Source organism: Bactrocera tryoni, chromosome 3 (genome assembly GCF_016617805.1).
Source record: "Bactrocera tryoni isolate S06 chromosome 3, CSIRO_BtryS06_freeze2, whole genome shotgun sequence".
Taxonomy (NCBI): Eukaryota; Metazoa; Arthropoda; class Insecta; order Diptera; family Tephritidae; genus Bactrocera; species Bactrocera tryoni.
Window position 1 is genome coordinate 62,341,150 of NC_052501.1, and position 21,017 is coordinate 62,362,166.

At 32.9% G+C, this 21,017-nt stretch overlaps 2 protein-coding genes across 2 annotated transcripts; one reads left to right on the forward strand and one right to left on the reverse strand.

The window, feature by feature from the left end:
- Window positions 1-367: 367 nt before the first annotated feature.
- LOC120772932 lies at window positions 368-14,813 on the reverse strand. Its single transcript, XM_040101831.1, has 14 exons — window positions 14,395-14,813; window positions 14,120-14,292; window positions 9,532-9,739; window positions 9,225-9,432; window positions 8,868-9,162; window positions 8,285-8,346; window positions 7,857-8,130; window positions 5,631-6,034; window positions 5,460-5,575; window positions 4,695-5,396; window positions 4,221-4,326; window positions 3,880-4,156; window positions 3,410-3,809; window positions 368-2,175 (listed from the first exon to the last, which is right to left on the reverse strand). Exons 1-14 carry the CDS (start codon window positions 14,573-14,575, stop codon window positions 1,481-1,483), a joined length of 4,101 nt encoding a protein of 1,366 aa, XP_039957765.1. The 5' UTR covers window positions 14,576-14,813; the 3' UTR covers window positions 368-1,480.
- A 430-nt stretch (window positions 14,814-15,243) lies between these two features.
- LOC120771529 (thioredoxin-related transmembrane protein 1) lies at window positions 15,244-17,992 on the forward strand. The gene is made up of 4 exons (XM_040099587.1): window positions 15,244-15,698; window positions 16,119-16,280; window positions 16,342-16,516; window positions 16,936-17,992. The coding sequence occupies exons 1-4, from the start codon at window positions 15,466-15,468 to the stop codon at window positions 17,491-17,493; spliced, it is 1,128 nt and encodes a 375-aa protein (XP_039955521.1). The 5' UTR covers window positions 15,244-15,465; the 3' UTR covers window positions 17,494-17,992.
- The last annotated feature ends 3,025 nt before the right edge of the window (window positions 17,993-21,017 follow it).

Sequence of the window (21,017 nt, forward strand, 5' to 3'; positions counted from 1 at the left end):
CGTTATTCGTAGGAACTTTGATCAGTGCGTTCGCCATTCAAATATATCTTCTAATCGTTGGCTTACAATATTTAGTTCACTCATTCACCATGAAAATCTAATTAGTTGAAACCGCTCTTATTAAAATAGGCACTCGGTGTTTAGTATAAAACTTTTGGAAGCAAATTACTTTTCAGAAAACTTTCAATCAGTGACATCATAACAGCTGTCCAATATTTAAAAATATTTGATATCCTTTGATCAGTTTCTGGTGGCCTTTACCAAAATAGAACTCAACCACTTTAAATCAAAAATTATTTTATCAGCAAGTTTTTTTTAAGTTTTCGGTTTGTTTTAGTAGATTCTTTATCTTTTTACTAGTTTATGGTACAAAACTCTAGGAAGCCTTATGCAAAAATAACTTTCAAAGAACTTACTATCAGGTGATTACATACCAACTAGAAAATATTTTTTAACATTTGACGTATTTCGACTAGTTTTCGGTATATCACGCTTTGGGAATATTACCCAAAAACTTTAAAAAATGTTCTATTTCCAGCGAGCAAGTTAAGTAATGATGTTTTAGACAAGTTTAAACCAAATCTATAACATTGTCAATTTTTGGCACATGTCTTTTGAAATTACTATTTGAGGAACAAATAACTAATATTGTACAACATTATATATAGTATATGCTTCGATCAATTATTCCTATAACAGTATTTTGGAAACATTTAAAGCAGAAATCATTTTTCAAATGGTAGACTAAGGCAAACCTACTCGGCCAATCATCCATTATACTAAGCATTTTCCGCCATTAAGTTTAATCGATGGTTAGTTTCCATAAAATCTGCTACAAAATGCCTAAACAATAAAATATGCATCTCTGTGCACAGCACCCTCGCAAAAAGCGACTAGTTATATAACTAACCTTAGATTGATTAAAGATTCAAGCACAATTAGATAATAATTAAGCATCTATTTAAGCATGAATCTTAAATCTAATATAAAGGCTCCTTCGAAACGTAATGACAATATTAAAAAATATTGAAATAATCAGCGAGATTTGATTATATTTTCTGTAGCCTCACTGCCTCTTCCACACTTAAACATGTTTGCACAAACTATTTGTTGTAGTTTTTAAGCTGCAAACATAATAATATATATTTTTTGCGTAAACAACAGTTGTCAAAATTACGAGATAATAATTGAGCACAAAGGGAGCATGGAAAAATATAGGCAGGGGATAGCAAAAAGCAAGGCTTAACCTTTGAAGCCTTATCATTTAAACATACCTGCCATAAAAATTTCAACATAAATTTTCCTTTGCACTTTCCTCGAACATTCCGAAACAATGTTTCCGCAAAACTGCGAGCAAAGTCCAAGATAAGCACGCGTAACGCACTTATCAAGGTAAAACTTTGCTAATTGATATGAAAATAAAAATAAAAAGGGTCACATACGCGCTTACATGTGGAGTGTTTACACAACAACTTCCAACTTAAGAAATTACACACTTTGATTTTGAAGATTTCGCCTTAGGCGGTGGATGTGTGCGTGTTTGCACATACTTCGGCGGAGTGGCATACTCTATACGACCTAGAACCGCTGGCCCAAACGTAGCGGTGTTACCTACGTTCATACTATGCGTTGGTTTAGACTTCTGCCCAGCCGCTGTAGCTGATACTGCACCCCTCTCACCGCTGAACGATGACTTGGTGTATGCAGCAAAATGCTGACTATTGAAAGCTACGGCCTTTGGCGACGCAAATGTTGCACTTTTATTGGGATTGTTGTTGATTAAGTTTGGCTGTGCCCCGGTTGGTTTCAATGCGGTTGCACTGTTTGCTGTAGCTTGTGCTTGGTATGTTGGTGTTGTTGTTGTTGTTGGCTTTCTTTGTAGTCGTTCGAAACGTGTGCGCAATTCATCGTGTTGAGTAGTTTGACCTGTCGCCAGGTTAACTATTTCAAAATCATGTTGCTCACTTTGGATTTTCTGCATCCTCTCACGCGGCACGCTTGGTAGTCCCTCAAGAAGCTCATCAATTTCAGATTTTGGCTGCTTCTTATTATAATTTTTACGATTGCTGGTGCTACTAGTAGTCTCCACAAGATCGCTAAGTTCGTTGGTTAGATAAAGATCCTTTAGGCGCTCAAATGTTTGGCGTTGTTTTTCAGCAGACGTTGGCTGTGTGACTTTAAGTAAGAATGTGAAAACATTTTGAAATCATGAAATATGTTTAAATATGGTATATTTAATGATTAACAGCAACAAAAGCGAATGTTGCAGTTCGCAAATTAGATGATTTGTAGATATTAAATATTTTACTATTTGAGATGGAATATTTTAAGGTTAGGTCAGTCAAGATTTTCACAAAAATACATGTATGAAGCCTGAAAAAGATTCGTTTCCTGTTGTCTCACTACCAGAATACATATATGTATAGTCAACATTTGGCCTCTTTTTGAACTGTCCTAACTCCTTAAGCAGGATGACGAAACATGACTAAACAAAGGTTTTGCGCACAAAATCCACGTCTACGCTGTAAGCTATCACATTTATTGAAACAGAAGCTGATTCAATTACTGTTAATATGTAAAGAATATAAAATGAATATGTGGTGACATTGTGTTTAGTGTACAAAAAAGTTTATTATGTAAGAAAAAATAAAATTTCTTATTATAGTGATCATTTTGACCAGCAAAAATTTTCAAGCAAGCAACATAACAGGTAATACATAAAATTTATGATTTCAGCATTAATATAATTTAATATAAACTCAAGACAAAATAAGCTGATGACTCTAAAAATATATATAAATATTAAGAATTGAATTTTCTTTTGCAAAACATAAACAAAAATAAGATAAAACTTCAACATTGATAAAATTTAATATAAACTCAATACAAAAAAAACTGACGGCTTTAAAAAATTTATAAAAATTTGGTTTTGTTGTAAAACACAGACGACTTTAAAAAAATTTATAAAAATTTGACTTTGTTGTAAAACAAATTTGAACTTCAACATTAATAAAATTTAATATAAACTCAATACAAAAACAAGCTGATGACTTTAAGAAATGTATAAAAATCCATATGTCAAATGTGGTATGTATGCATGTGTATGAATATGAAAGGTAAAATAAAGCAAAAATTTTCATGCGCAAGCAAAACAATTCTTTAGCTATAACAAAATTTATTTTGTGCATTTAACTAAAAAATGAATGTAAAACACTTTGAGTATTCATAAACGAGCTCTCCAACACAACGACCTAAGCACACACAAACACGCACACACACAAGCAATTCAAACAGTTCACTCGCAGCGCTTTACATTTTTAACGATCAACATCATGACTTTCTACTGACTTTGCCTTCGCCTTTTCACGTTTCGTACTTCTAAGTTTGTAATAAAAGTAGCATTTCTTACTTTTGAATTTACTGCTGTTGTTGCTTTTGAGCAAATCATTCACATTGGCACCTTCGTTCATTGTTGTTGCTGCAGTAGCTGTGTTGTTATTATTATTAGCCTGGTTTTTCCTGGCTCTTGCCCTTGCGTTCTTTGATTTGCCACCATTTTTACCGCACGCATTGATATTCTCTTTACTAATGTTTAGCTTCTCCAAAGATTTCGTCAACTTCGTCATCGATTCATTATTACACTTGTTGGGATTCTTTCCGTCATCGTCGAAGTAAGATGCGCCAACCATAGTCCTCTGCAGTTGACATAGTTCGATGATATGTTTGAAGTCGCTATTGATGCTTAGTGTACGCGGATTACCAATGAGTATGAGCAGCGCACGTGCACGTGACAGTGCGACATTTAGACGCTGAAATATGCATATAGCAATTAAACAATTAATTATTTGGCAAATACAGAATTTATACATGTTAACATACGTTACGACTCTCCAAAAATCCCAAATTGTTGGTAAACGAACGTACAAACGAGATAATTATGATGAGTTTCTCTTTGCCCTGGAACGATTCGACAGCGCCAGTCTCGATTTGATACCAATTTCGCAAATTTAATTCCTCCTGTATGCGTATATATTGTTTTTTATATGGCGTAATAATACCAATGTCACTCTGCACGACTTTATGACCTTTAATGCCGAAACATAAGAGATCACGTACATAGTCCATTACAGTTTGGATCTCGAGCGGATTGTAACGACTAAAGCAATATTAGTGTATATTAATTTAATGTCAGATGGAAAATCGATGGTATTATTAATTACCTGGTGGAATTTTTTTCTCGCTGCTCTGGTCCGAAAATGGAATGAAATATTATTGGATATTCAGCATTCGGTGCACGATGCCAGTCCCGACATAACTGCTGAACGTCTATTAAAAACAAAACAAAAAAAATTAAATTTAATATACCGAAGGTTCTATATCATAGTACATGATTTCAAAATAACCACTTGGTATTCCTCATATTGTAGGTCCTATAAGTTTTGAGTTGCCCGGAATATAATTTGTTTATAACATACAAACGAGTTTTATTGTAACCCGAATGGAACCGGTTATTTTCCGGCCAAGAACTGTCACTTCACCAGCAAAAAAATACCAACTGTTCGGTAGCCAATTTTCGAAATCAAACTTAAACAATTTAGCCCCATTATTCTATCCACTATCCCCCTCAAAGGATAACACAATGAAATAAATATAAATTCCATTCAAAATTTGCTTATATTCCAAATTACACTCACCTGGTGCCGCTTTGGACAACAGTTGTCCGTCATAGAACATTTCACTAAAAAGTTTAACGATTTCTGGATGCGAACGATAATTGCGGCGCAGGCGTATTTGTATTTGCCGATTATAATTGCCATATTCATCGACACGATAGCAATCCCGCGCAAGAAGACGCTCCATTAATGAGACCTCCAAACCCATATTTGCGGCACGTTTCGAATTTAATATTGGACCTAATTGCCGATGATCACCGGCTATGACTAAGCTCGAGTTTGAGCTCAATGTTGCGGTCAGAGCAACCAAAGTTTCCATTTCGGTCGACGCAGCTACCTCATCAACAAAAACATGCGTAAACACACCACTGCCATCTTTTTCCGTGCCGAATTTGCCAGTCGCCAGCCGCCCGACTAAACCTAAGGTACATACAACAATGCGATAGGAGTGCAACACTTCCACATCCGGCAGAAAATGATCGGCATACAAATTGGAATATTCGAGTAGTGTTTCGTTGATGTTTTCCGCACGATTCTCATATGAGCGCGAATAAATACGTGTGATCGTCTGTCTTTCGATATTGGACGCGAGCGCATTGCAGAGACGTAAGGCGATCTCGTCGCAAGCGCCATTCGAGCCAGCAGTAATGAGTATGCGCGACTGCGGTTGCAGCATATATATTTGATAAATGGCTTCGACCAGTGTTGAGGTTTTACCGGTGCCTAATAATGGTGGTGCGAAATTAGTTTAAATTTTTTTTAAATTCTTTTTTGGTTATTTTATACCTGGTGGTCCGAAAATAATGTATGGTGGGCTTTGTTTCTCATTACTATTCACCACACATTGTATAGCCTGCAATTGTTCGGGATTTTCATAAATGCTTTTATTAAGCAGATTTAAACTGAAAAAAAAATTAAATTTGTTATTATTTTATATAAGCGTTACTTGACTCTTACCTTAACGTTGGCAATTCCCTCATTACGATTTCGTCGGGAAACAAAAACTGTTTCAATATGCGCGGCGGCATGATAGCCATTTGTTCTAAGGCGCGGTATTGATAACGTAAAACCATGCGTGCCGGACGAAAAAGTATGGTATATGTTTTGTCACTTGGGATTTTTTGTTCACATTTAAATGTTACGCGTCCATAGGAGATGCATTCGATTTGACCAATATATTTTTTCGATTTCTTCTTTTCCGGTGCCTGCTTTACAGCTGTTTCGTCAATCAATTGCTCCATCTTTTTCATTAGATCATCCAATGAATTTGTTGCGGCATTTCCCTCCTCGGCGGGCAATACAATAACATCATCAAAAGGGAAAATTATATTCTCGAAACGAATATGTTTTGGTATATTTAACTGGCCGGAATAAAAAAAAATAATTTTTATTAGCACAATGGGGTTGCTTTTACGACAACGGCTAAAACATGCAACAAATAGTTTTGTTAAAGAGATACATATGTAGAAATTAAACGGAACTTCATAAACGCATGCGTAACTTTCGTAAAAATATTCACTCTTTATGCTCTTGCAACAAGTTGCTATAGAGTATAGTAGTTTTGTTCACCTAACGATTGTTTGTATCAGCTAAAACTAATCGGATGACGAGAAAAGTAGAAATACGGGTCTGTCCGTCCGTCCGTCCTTGCGAGCTATAACTTGTGATATTAGTGCGAACTCGTAGATGGGCGTAGTAGGACCACTGCCATACACACAAAATGCCATTAACCAAAAACCTATAAAGTGACATAACTAAACACTAAATTACGAAATATAACTGTCATTTGGCACAGAAATTGCAGTAAAAAGGACCATGTGTGGACTAAACCTTTTTAAAAAGTAGGCGTGTGCTCTAAATACATTAAATTTTAACTCCTCGGATGGTATATACATAGCTTTATAAGAGCTGGGGTCAAAATTGGACAACGGGCGTGGCATCGCCCTCTTTTAGATGAAAGCTCGGTTATCTCAACATTATTATGTCACATTATTTCAACATTCCTATGTCACAGTACGAAAATGGGAGAAATCAGACTACAAACACGCTTACTTCCCATAACATAATTTTAAATTCTTTTTATACTTTTACTTTCCAATGTACAAATCAATAAGCAATTACTATAACGGCATAAAACTTTGCATGAAGTATGCCAACCTATGACGAAAAATTGTCCGAATCGAACTGAAACTATTCAAACCCCTATGTACTGAATAAGCGAACCTAGGCGGATGACATTGATAGTTGACTTTTGACAGAAAGTATTGCACAATGTGAGATATATAATTGAAACTCAGAGAATACTTTACTTATAATAGAGTGGAACCTTGATGAGTCCCTGGAAGCATTTTATTAGTCTGTGGCATGTTAATTATATGTAGTATTGGTTAAAATAGATGCAAGCGGGTCAATACTACCTGCAACTCCCATATAATACTTATAATGATTTTCGTTATTCTAATAAGTTTTATGCCGAATATGTCGGTCAGTAAGTATTATTGGTATATAATCATAAATCGTGTATACCTGAGCAATGTCAAAATTAATGCGTTTTTATGCCCCAATATACACCATAAAATGATTCCGTCTTTCCTCGTGTTTTAAAAAAATTCTTTCCGTATCAAATATGTACGTAGGGGCGATCGCCGTGAAGACAACAAACTTGCTTCGCCTTTGAACAACTAAACAAGCAACAAAATATATTCAAAAAATAAGCAATAAAAAGTTTCAGAGCTCTACTTCTTAAATAACATATCAAACACTTGACCTCTCTTTTGCACGAATTTTTTTTAAGCGGTGTTTTTGTAGTTACCTTTTTTACACGGTTTTACTTTTTTGCACGTGTTTTTCATTTTCATTGTATACATTTTTTGCAATAGAAAATCACTTCCTCAACTTGGATAAAATTTGAAATTTTACCAGACCGAGAGTATTTTTTGTTTGTTTCTTTACAGTAATATATACATATGTATAATTCCATGCAAACTTTCACAGTACGAATATATACTATTTTTTATACGTTTTTCTTTCTCGCAAGGAATATTTTTTAAATTGGTCCTAAAAGTGAGTTTTATATGAAAATCTGATTTTTTTTGCACGAATAATTTACTGTCACAATGAACCGTGCTAAAAGATCGAGTGCATATACACATAATATTAAACATAAAGAGAATTGTTGCTAACCTTCACAATATAGTCGTTTTCGTAAGTGCGCAGTTGGACATTTCGTTGCACTAGACTCGAATAATCGCGCATTGTATCCCAATCCTCGATCTGTAAAAGTTTCAAAAACACCTCACGTATATTTTGTTGAGTCAAACTCTTTTTATTCATCAGGTAGTCGGCAAACTCATTAGATAATGAAGCAAGTGGCGCTTCAATCGAATCCTTTTGCAGTGCACGACGAATTTCCACAGGCGGCATGTATTGAGGAAGTTTAAATTTTGGTTTAAATGTACTAACGCATTTTTTCATGGCGAAAAAGGAAAACAAATGAAACTTAAGATTAATTTTCAAACAAATTGTTAGAAATTATATAATCTAAAAGCAAATTCAAGGCGATTACATAATTATGTAGTAGAGCAAAAATTATTATTGTTATATTAGCTTACATTTTATTAGGTAAACGACATGGACTGATGTTCAACTTAACCAAAGGAAACTCTTCAATGCGCTAGAAAAAATTGCAACATATTATGGAAAATTATTATATTATGTTATTTCGGTAAAATTTTTCTTTTTTGTTTTTGTAGATTTTTATTGTGCTGTTTCGTTACCTCTTGTTATTATTTTATTGTCTTATTATATTGTTTATTTTTTTATTCGCTCATTTTTAATTCCTGTTTCTGTTTTGAAGTGTTATTTCAATAGTTTTCTCTTTACTTTATATTGTTTCTGTAACGTTTGATTCTTTATCGTTTTTTTTTTTGATTTTTCAACACACCGAAATTATTATTTTCACATAACAACGGTGATGTTTAATGTTTTGTTATTTGTTTTTTTTTTTTTCAATTTGTTTTTCATGTAATTTAGTTTTTTTTTTTTTTCAATTTGTTTTTAATGTTTTTTTTTTTTTTTTGTTTTGTTATTTTCTTCTTTTTTTATTTTTATTTCTGGTTTGGTATGTTTGCTTATTTTTCATTTTAGGGCATTGCCTCTGTTGTTTCTAGTTTTGATTAGTTCTTTTTTACTTACACAAAAATGATGCTGCTCTATATTACGCACTTGATTACTATACTCTTCATGAAAGACCACAACAATTGGTTGTTCTACACCTTTACGAAAGAGATGAGAATCGACAAAGAAACTATCTTTACGATCCTCACCCAAGGAATACGGCACACGCGTATTATTGACATAGTAAAAAGTACGCGTTTGTACGATCACCAGTTTCTCTATAATAATATTCGGTCGCATCGATTCTAAATTGAAGCGAAAGTAATGCGAATTCTTGCAAATATTATACGACAGTTTGAATATAGGTGTAGCGCTGCAAAAAAAATATTTGTGTAAATATGTACATATATTACATTAATTACAGTTTCATACAACCTTTTTTCATAATTTTTAAGTATTTCAAAATCTGACTCGTCGCCGTGTAATAATACGTGGTCCTCGAAATCATTGGGTGAGACGAAATTCCTTTGGCATATGTAGCAGCCCATGTTAGTGAGTTGAAACAACTGCTGACGCTGTTGTTGCCGACTGCCTTCATAGAGAAGTTCATGTGTGGGCGCATTGTCGTCCACTTGCTGTGAAGCTGTGGTAATTCATTTATAGATATTCATATACATATGTACATATTTTAATTAAAAATAATTCATAATAATAATTCAATATAAATATGTAGGCAAAATACCTATCAGCGCTGGATCACCATTGATGGATATTTTGTATTCATCTCCGTTTTGCATAAACTCCGTTGATTGACCATTTTTTTGTTTTTCGTCAAATTCTTCAAGTTTTTTATTCGTATATTCAAAAAAGGTTGAGGTTCTAATTCTATAAAACAGACTTCCACGTTTCGTGTTAATCAGATAATTGGTGCGACTTAGCAATGTGCCAATCTATGTAGACAAATCATAAAAATTATAAATTGAAATAAACGGCAATAGAATACTAGTAATTCGTAGGTATATAATATTATTCACAATATATCTATCATGTGGAACAAAAAAACGAATAATGACGTTGCACCAAACATTTCTTTGTGTGGTACTTGAAAATAATTTATTCTCCACTGGAACGATTGTGTCGAAACATAATACAAAACCACGTTCTATTTACAGACGGCAATAGCTTATTATCAAATTACACTTGAAAATTTATAGAAATCGAGTATTGTGTTATTGTTGCAGTAAAGCACCGAAAGACCAAGCAAATATCAGAAAAAAACAAGTAAGGAAGGGCTAAGTTCGGGTGTCACCGAACATTTTATACTCTCGCATGGTAAAGTGATAATCGAGATTTCATAATACGTCATTTACATATTTTTCAAATACCGTATTTTTGTAAAGTTTTATTCCGCTATCATCATTGGTTCCTAATGTTTATACTCGTATTATACAGAGAAAGCATCAGATGGAATTCAAAATAGCTTTATATTGGAAGAAGGCGTGGTTGCGAACCGATTTCATCCATATTTCGTACATGTCATCAGGGTGTTAAGAAAACATTATATACCGAATTTCATTGAAATCGGTCTAGTAGCTCCTGAGATATGGTTCTTGGTCCATAAGTGGGCGGCGCCACGCCCATTTTCAATTTTTAAACAGAGCCTGAATGCAGCTTCCTTCACCCACTTCTTCCGTAAAATTTAGTGTTTCTGACGTTTTTTGTTAGTCGGTTAACGCACTTTTAGTGATTTTGAACATAACCTTTGTATGGGAGGTGGGCGTGGTTATTATCCGATTTCTTCCATTTTTGAACTGTATATGGAAATGCCTGAAGAAAACGACTGTGTAGAGTTTGGTTAACATAGCTATAGTAGTTTCCGAGATATGTACAAAAAACTTAGTAGGGGGCGGGGCCACGCCCACTTTTCCAAAAAACTGCGTTCAAATATGCCCCTCCCTAATGCGATCCTTTGTGCCAAATTTCACTTTAATATCTTTATTTATGGCTTAGTTATGACACTATATAGGTTTTCGGTTTCCGCCATTTTGTGGGCGTGGCAGTGGGCCGATTTTGCCCATCTTCGAACTTAACCTTCTTATGGAGCCAAGAAATACGTGTACCAAGTTTCATCATGATATCTCAATTTTTACTCAAGTTACAGCTTGCACGGACGGACGGACAGACGGACGGACGGACAGACAGACATCCGGATTTCGACTCTACTCGTCACCCTGATCACTTTGGTATATATAACCCTATATCTGACTCTTTTAGTTTTAGGACTTACAAACAACCGTTATGTGAACAAAACTATAATATGTACTCTCCTTAGCAACATTGTTGCGAGAGTATAAAAACAGATTTATACCACTTAAAGAATTTCTCTAAAATACGCCAAGCCTTCGGGAATGGCGAACCGAAGAACAACTAGTATAAACCAAATTTTTAGATTGGCATAATCAAGTAGAGATATAACAGCAAAGATAACGTTACATACATACAGTTGTCCTCAAAAAGATAGCAATGACCACATAAACAAAACGAAACTTTAAGTTAAATTTTCAATAATAAAAATGTTTGTTTCAATTTTTTGTACAACATATTCTCTTGATGTATTTAAATATATATACCCAAAATATATTTGAATATATTGTAAAGAGAATGTTATTTTACAATTGATGTTAATTAAACTGAAAAACTAGTTCCTCATACAATTTTTTTTCGTATCATTATTTAGTTTTTTTATGGGATTAAGGTCAAGCTTAAGCTATAATTTCGGCATTTGTTAACCTTCGATTTCTTGGATCTACTAATACAAAAAATGTTTCTAGTTCTCTTAATTTTTTGTAATATTTTCCGCTTTACCTTTGTACAGTACTTTCCTCTAGCCACTGAAGAAAAAATCCAGCGATTAATAACTAAGAATAACCAATTCAATGCTGCTAGATAATGAATTTTCTAATTTTGCGAATAGTTTTTAGGATAAAGAGTATTTTACAAAGGAAATTTACACTGCTATTTTTTATGGAAAGCAAGATCAAAGGTCTCCAAGAACTAGAAAAGATGAACGATAAAAAAAATTACGTATTTTAATGATAATATACCGCTATTGTATTTCGCCGTTTACATGTGATACAGAAAAGTGATACAGAAAAGTTATGCAGCCAAATACATTTTTCATATTAGTAAACCTTTTATTTTGTGGACAACTGTCGACTGTATAACATAGTTATCGCATTCATATAAAAACTCATGTTATATATCTTTTGGACTGCTAATCCATTAGAAATTATTTTTTTCAAACGCAAACCCATATGTACTTAGCTTAGAACCTAACCTATCTACCTTAAAAAAAATACAAATATAAAATTTTATTGCAAGGCGTTATAAAATGCAGTTAAAAGTTTTAAATATGTAAAAGATAACGCAAAACAGTTTTTTTACTCTTATATGTGATTACAAAATGACTCATTCCTACATAGAAACATTTAAATTTACGTGATTAAATGTTCATATGTATACGCCTGATTGAAATCGCTGCAGTTAAACACCTGAATAATTAGCACGTTAAAATAGTATACATCAAATTCTATACTAACTAACTATAGGTACAACATGATATGCAATTCGTGTTTGTCCGCTATTAATATACAAAATTTAGGTTGCCAATACTATTGCACTTTAAAAAATATCTGAGATATACATACATACACCCGAATGTACATAAATTCTTTACGGAAATTCCAATACACAATTTTTTGCAAACATTATAACTAATGGTGATAAAATGATAAAAATTTCAGATAAATTGGCATGACAATTACATATATGTATACTCGTAATATACCTATTTGATTCATTTATTTTTAATATTTAACTTAACCGTTGATATACTACGTACCTATATACATACAATACATATGTATACATACATTTACATTTGAAACAAAGGCAATAAGAATGCAAACCATTTCGCTGAGCTTTGCAACTTTACAATTATCGTTACCCGTAACTCTAAATAAAATAAATACGTGCATATGAAGATATACATGTACATATATACATATATACATACTGAAAATGTGAAAAGGAACATTAAAAATCATTTAATTTCATTGCTTTCTAAGCTAGCTGTAGGCTCTTTTTTCAATTGTGTAAACACATATGTATATTTATTTTTTTTAGCAAGTATGTGTAGAAATATAATAATGTGATAGGTGTCCATATTGATATTCATGCTCCCATATATATAAACATTACTTAAACGTACAGGTTTTCTTTGTTGAGTTTTAAGGCCTTTAGATTAGTTATTTTAAAATAACTTACACGTTTTATGAGTTTATGTAAGTGCCTATTTGCGCTACTGCTATCAACCGTTCATGAAACAATAACGTTGAACTAATTAAGTTAAAAAAAAAATTGTTTACTAAACATTTAAACAAATATTTTCTTTCATACCCTATACAGGGTATAGTATCAGTATGTAGTATCAATATGTACATAGCTGCCATACAAATTGTGAGATCAAACTTCGTTCCCACGAGAGTCCGGAACGACCAAGATTTTTTATCCGACCAAGGACGGTCAACTCGGCAGATTTCTGCCGATCTAACAACTACAGATCATTAAGTTATTGTATAAAAAACTCTTTTATTTGTCCGAAGGAATTAAGTTCTTGTATTAAAAAAAACGGTTTTATACTTTATAAGTTCCGAAGGATTTGTTCAGCATACAGCTGCCATACAAACTAACAGATTAAAATCAAGATATAGACCATTTTATGGTATAAGAAAAGCAGTGTACGTATATTGTAGCTGCGAGACAGCCGAAGTTAATGTATTTTGTTTTTGGCTTTTGTATAAATAACTATTTTGTCAATAAAATTTAAAAATTAATATTTGACTATTTCATACTAATATTCTGTTATATCTAGTATCGCAGATGAAATGGATATATTCACCTTTCAATTTATCCACAGTAGTATATATACTTATGTATGCATGTATGTATTTAAGAATTCACAATATTTGACCATTTCATACCAATATCAGAGAAATTAATAATAATATAAATGTACGTTCTCTGCCAATATTCTCTTGAATCAATAAAACTGAAACACAACTTGTGAAAACAAATGCTTTACTCGAATTTTTAGCGCACATATACATACATACACATACATATATAGTATGTATAGATATGTACACATAATCGTAATATGTCTTCTAGCTATTATCTTCATATATTATACCTGACTTTTGTATGTATGAAATAGACGCACATACACATGTATTTGTTTATATAAAATTGTCAAAATTTTGAAATCTTACATCGTAAGTGCCGTTTGCTTCCAATAAACGCTGGCGAAATTCAGTTTTTGCATTCTGAATATATTTAACAAATTTTGCACGTAATATACTTTTTCGCACGAGCCATTCGGTTCTTACTCCAAACACCAAATTCTGATACTCTTCGAATAGGAACTGGCCAACAGCTTCAATTTCTAGGAAATTCAAATAATATTTTATTTTAACAAATGCGTTAACATATTTTCACATTCACTACATTTTTCTTGTTTAAATTTCTATTTTATATTTTTTCTCACCCCATTTCTCAGCTTTATGAGGTTTTATCTTTTTATTTTCTGCTGTTATATTTTTATGGTTATCACATTCATCCTTATCTTTTATATCTGTGAAATCTACAATTCCATTACTCATTTTGAACATATCACACATTTTTACTCCTTCTTTTAATAATATTGACACAAGTAAAAACAATAACATAAAGAAATTCTCAATCCAACTATTGAAGTAACTGTTGTTTCACTTCGGCGGTTGATTTAACAATGCGTTTTGCTGCAAGCATTCTGCATATTTACAGTTTTTCTGACACGTTGTAGTATATGTACATACATATGTACATATATAAATGCTCATGCACTTGAGATGGTGTTGTTAGGCTATGTGATACGATGGATTCCCCGAATTAAGAAACATATTGTCTAGTATTATCAGTGCTCGTTCACACACGAAAACTTTAGTTGACCAAACCAAACACGTAGTTTATAGTCGAGGGGATGAGGGCATCAAATTGCTCGTTCACGAATAACATGCTTTGTTTCTTCTTCATAACAGTTCGCTGCTACATTTCTTTTCATTTTGAATTTCTTTGACGGGTTGCAGTAGCGCCTGAAGTCAAATGAATATAAGCAAGTACGCACCCCACGACCAAAAATCCGATCCAAAATGTTAAAAGAATTACTGGCCAATTCATATATGTTAAATTAATGCTGGTAGTTTATCAATATTAATATAATTATTTTAATATTTTAATTAAAGCTTCACTTTCTGAACTTACCAACACTCAATCGAAATATATCGATTTTCTATTGAACAACTGTCAACTATTTCCTTGCAACACTGCGTTGGAATTTCTGACAAAGAAAGAAAAAGAACAAAAAACGGCAGGAAAACCCACATTCGTCATTTTTCTGCTTTCGGCAGACAGTAATTTTTTCGCTACAATATTTTTTTAATTAATAGCCGGGGATACCTCAAAATTTAGTATTTGCATGAATAAACTTTATAGTGAGCAATTATAGTTCGTAGATTGCGTGCAAACAAAGGAGAAAATATAATCCGGGAACGTTAAATAAGTAGCCGAGCGTGAATATATGTCAGAAATGGAGTTACGTACACGTTCTAAATCAAGCCTTTCACGGGGTTGTTTAAACGTTTTCTCAGTATATTTGGTCATATTTTCTACATTTACTGCATTCACATCCCTATTGGCACATGTTGACGAATTGGATTTAGATGAAGACTTAGCAACACAAACAAATTCCTTAATAGAGTTGAATGAGGATAATTGGCAATTAATGCTGCGCGGCGAATGGATGGTGGAATTGTAAGTAAAGTTCCAAAACAAATATGTAAAATAGCAGTGGCCCCCTGCTTAGTAACCCATATAGTGTTGTGAATTTGCAAAATCTGTAATTATCACATACAGTTAATGCAGCAGATGTTGTAATGCATAAATGTACAAATACATATAACATTTTAACACACTCATACCTTCAATGCAGGTAGTTTTGCAGCCGGCGAAATGGTTACTTTTACGTGTGACATTAAAAATTGACATCGATTTTTTTGATAAATAATTTATTATTATTATTTAAATTAACATGCCATTTTTGCTTAATTTAGAAGCCCTGTGCTCTGTAACTTTTCTTGTTACAATTGATCAATTTTTTATCTGGTTTGGCAAATTTACCTATTATGTTATAAAATATTCACTTACTAAGATATCATCGTATAATTTGCTTAGCTTTGCTCCATGGTGCCCTGCTTGCAAAAATCTTGCGCCAACATGGGAACGCTTTGCTAAAACTGCAAAGGATCTGCGTGTAAGTGTGGCCAAGATTGACGTTACCACCTCTCCATCCTTAAGTGGGCGTTTCTTTGTTACCGCTCTGCCAACAATTTATCAGTAAGTTGATTATGCATAATTCAAGAAACAAATTTTAAAACGTTTCTCATACGAATTGCAGCGTTAAAGAAGGCGAATTCCGTCAATATCGGGGTTCACGCGATGGCGACGCTTTAATGTTGTTCCTTAAACAAAAGCAATGGCAAAAACTTGAACCAATTTCAGCATGGAAGAAACCTGACACCATACACATGTCTATACTATCGTACTTCTTTAAATTATCGCACACTTTGAAGGTGAGTTTACATTATATAAATTCTATTAGTCATTAAAATTATTGCAAATATGATTAAGTATAAAAGTTTAATTTAAACAGAAATAAAAATAATTATTAGAAGGTTTTCATTTTTATACCCTGAATATTATTAAGTATGCCACGAATTTTGTAATACCCATAAGAAGCGTCGGAGACCCTGTAAAATATATCCATATACATAAATGAGAAGTATGACATGCTGAGTCTAATTAGCCATGTCTGTCTGTATATAAGTGAACTAGTCGCCCAGTATGCGATATTTATGAATCTTATTTTAACTTCGGGGCAATCGAAATTAAATTTTTTTCTTGTTTTAACGCAATTTAGTTAAATATGTATATATTTAACACAACATTATCTTTTTACTTTTTACAATTAAAATGTATTTGCGCCTTACAGGATTTCAATGTACGCCTCCAGGAAGAATACGGTCTGCCAACTTGGGGTTCATACGCGCTCTTCGCCATCGGTACCATATTCATTGGCGCCGGTTTGGGCTTGTTACTCGTTTGTGTTGTCGACTTTTTATACCCACCAAAGAAATCGCAACGTCAAAGCTTCTCCGAATTCAAAGAAAAATCTGCTGGTTCAAATGGCATAGAAGACTTAGCTGCTGATGAAATTGAGGATGAAAACGATCTAGCTGATGAGCAGGATGATGATGAAGATGACGACGACGACGACGATGATGATGATGACGAAGACAACAATGAAGAACAAGATGATGAGAATGTCGATGGGGCTGGTGCAGAGGAAGACGATGCCGCTGGAACTTCGGATGGTGAGAAAAACTCAAATGCCAGTGAGTCAGATGAACCAGAAAGTGAGAAAGATATCAAGAAATCGGCTGGCGATGGTAATACACAGACACAGGCATTCATTGATAAAGAGAAGAAGGAAATGAGCAGCACTAGTCCGGCTGAGGTGCGTAAACGCAAACCACGGAAAGCTGATTAAGATTCACAGAGTCGAAAACTTAAAAACAAAAATTAAATAAAAAACAATGCGTTTTTAAATATACAAATATTCAAATCAAATTTAGTTAGCGTACAGAGCTTGAACTCTGCTCTTATATTGCGAACGCCTACCTTTTGCCTATAATATGTTTTTCTTTTTTCATTTGCCTATATGTTTTTCTTTTTTTCATTTAGCTTAGTTATTCAATTTGAGTATTTTGCTATAGTAGAGGAAAATTTCGTGCGTCATATTAAAGAGGTGAACTTATAAGAAATTGCATTGAAAGCATCTCTATTTATTAAAAAGAAGCACGATATAACTGATTAGCCCACATGAAACATAACTGTATAACACATTGGTGTATTATCGAATTGAAGTTTAATTATCAAGCTTATACAAATTACAAATACAAACTAATATTGTTAAATACAACAACGCACAAATGTTAATTGCAGTTTTTGAACATAAATTTATTGACTCCAATTAACTCTACAACATACATTTGTTGCAATTAAAATTTGTTTTCTCCACAGGCATCAATTGTGCAAAAAAAAAAAAATCAAATTAGCCTTATTTAACTGGAAGCAAAAAATCAATCTAAATTTTTATTTTAATATTGATGTTATTTGAATTTTTGTACTAGTTTTTTTAGCAGACGCAGTGGAGTGCTAAAAGAAATAATTAACTTATAGGAGTTGCAAACATGTACAAATGTGCATGCATAATAACCATAAAAAGGAGATATAAAAAGCGTGTGCAAATGGCACACTAATCAAATTTAATACAACATAATATGAGATATTCTAAAATATAACAAACAAACGAAACATTATTGTGTAGCAAAAGAACACAAAACCGACTGTAAATTAATATTTAAGATGTCGCTTATTACTGATATTTTTCCGCACTTTAAAACGCATTTGTATTTATTTACAAAATCAATTACACAATCATCACCACTTTACTGTGCTTTAACGGCAAATATTGATCTTTTTTACATACCTTATTCATTTCTTATTTAAAAAGAAATAAACTTTATTATTAAAAAAAACTAATTTACATGAAAGTATAAAATAAAATTAATCAAATTTTGGTAAAACTATGATATTTTTTACTTTATAACTAGCTTAGTTGAAATGTTTACCTGCTAACGCTACGTGTTAATGGGATTTTATTGTACTTTGTATTTTTCTCTAACAAATTACACTCAGAAGAATTTTCGCCTCATTGAAATTTGTAATCAAAAGTATTTTCTAAAATGTATGCAATGGAAAATACATTTTACTAAGCAATTATAAATATGTATTTTTAGCTTAAAAATTATTTTTAACAAAAAAGTATTTCTATTTTATAAAAATTTGTTTTAGCCCTAAAACAAAATTTTCTTTTTAAATATAAAAGTCGTTTATTTTATTTTACTACATATAAAACTAAATTCTGTTTTACATAAATAAACCACAAATAAATCAAACTTGTATGCTTCTTTATTTATATGAGTATCACGTTTAGGCTTATTTATGTACATAACACGCATACAAAATAGCATATACTATACATTTATTTTTTATGAAAACTCGAATTCAGCGAAACACAAGGAAAACTTGCGCAAAAAATATTAGATAATGGCTACTTGGCTTCTGTTTAATTATAAGATAAATATTTAGAAAAAAGTAATAAATTTAAAAATAAAAAATTTCTATAAAAAATATTTGCTAAAAATGTCTGTAATAGAAGCGTGTTTATAAATAAATTATTAAATATAATTAAGTGTATAAAAAAAAATAAACGTCTTCAATTCTATTTTGTATATAACTTTACACTCTAGAAATAATGGGGTTATTCTACCTTAGAAATAAAAATAATCTAAAGAATGTTTCAAAATTCGAAATATTTTAATAGCTTAGTCTAAGGTCTATTTAGAAAGAATCTACAACAACAACAACAGTAATCGTAGCATAAAACTGCAAATGCATTTTTTTCGAGAATAGCTGTTATCTAATCCCCGGGTGGTAAGGTTCAGGTTGGTTCTCTCAAAAGTCATCTAACGATAGACATAGAAAATGTGCTGCTTCGACGGGCGGAGAATAAGACGAGGGGTGTCGGTTGACTGGGACTTGTTGGGCAATCAAAGTGGTGGTAAGAGTCATGTGATGACTCATTGCATGCAGCACATACATATATTTGGTATGCCAATTCTGCATAAGTAGGTGTTTAAAATGCTACAATATCCAGAACGAAGTTGCGTAAGGGTCACTCTAGATTGTCGGGGCAACTCGACCTCTTCGCCTGCAATGGGTGGTGGTTTGACTCCAAATACGCCATTGACTGAGAGGAAGGTGAAGGTGCTCATGGCTCCACTGTGAATGGTGGTCAGTGCGTGTCTGCATTTGTTGTGTTAGTAATCTGGTCGTCGAACTGTTCGATGCCATCAAGGAAAGACCTGTTGATGCTTCAAGCAGACAACTGCACCGTTGATTTCTGCGTAACAGAAATTGCTTGGAGACCACTGTAAATTGTGTTCTTTAAATGGAAGCATGCAGGCCTCAATTTTTAGGTGTTAGACTGGAGACATACGGAGTATCCAGTAACCGTTCGGATGCAGTGTTCTGACGCGTCTAAAGCTTCATCGCCTGCGTTTCATTACATCCAATGATGTCCTTTCAGAAACTGCCGACTGGCGATTTGAAGACTTTTTTGGGGCTCTGGACTTTGTAAATAATCGCTTTCGTATGGGTAGTGAATGAGCACAGGCGGTAACACAGAAGAATTTAACACCTAAAATCTCAGAATTGTTAGCAGTCTGAATTTTAATGGCATCGACAGTGAATATGGTGCCTGAAGATTTATTGAGGGAGAGTCAATCCCACTACAACCTGTTCTACGTTACTTTTTTATCAAGCCAATGGCTGTTATTTTGCCGATCTAACCTTGCTTGCTCGGTAAGTTTTTCAAAACTAGCTCTCAGAGGTTTGTTATAGAATCTTAAAATTTCCCTCTATGAGGAGGATTCTTTTGAGGTGAGCGCGATTACTTGCCGATAGATTACTGGTTGGGAAAGACCGATGACGGAACGGGGAGGCGGGTTGTGTATTAAATGTAAATATTTTTTGATAGTTTGACAGCATTAAAAAACACAAGCGTCATATACGGAGGCCATCCCCAAGACAATTGAGACTGTATTGCTAGGCCTTGGCGATACTTACCCGATTTTCTACGTGTATGAAAAAATTATCGGACAAACAAAGTTTTTGTTAAACTCGATTGTAATGTAAAGGTTCTATACTAGCTTTTAGCAAAACTCGCTGCTTCGTTGAATTAAAGGTGCAAACATTTATATGGATTTTCCAGGATTATAACATATTCAATTGTAGAATGATATTGATGATACTTTCTATTCGAAAAATTTTAATAAAACAATTTTTAAATTTTGAATTTTCTTTTATTTTTTTCAGATTCATCTTATTTCTTTCCTTTTGGTAATTTACATTTACAATTGTGTTGTTTAAAATTAAACTAACTAATGA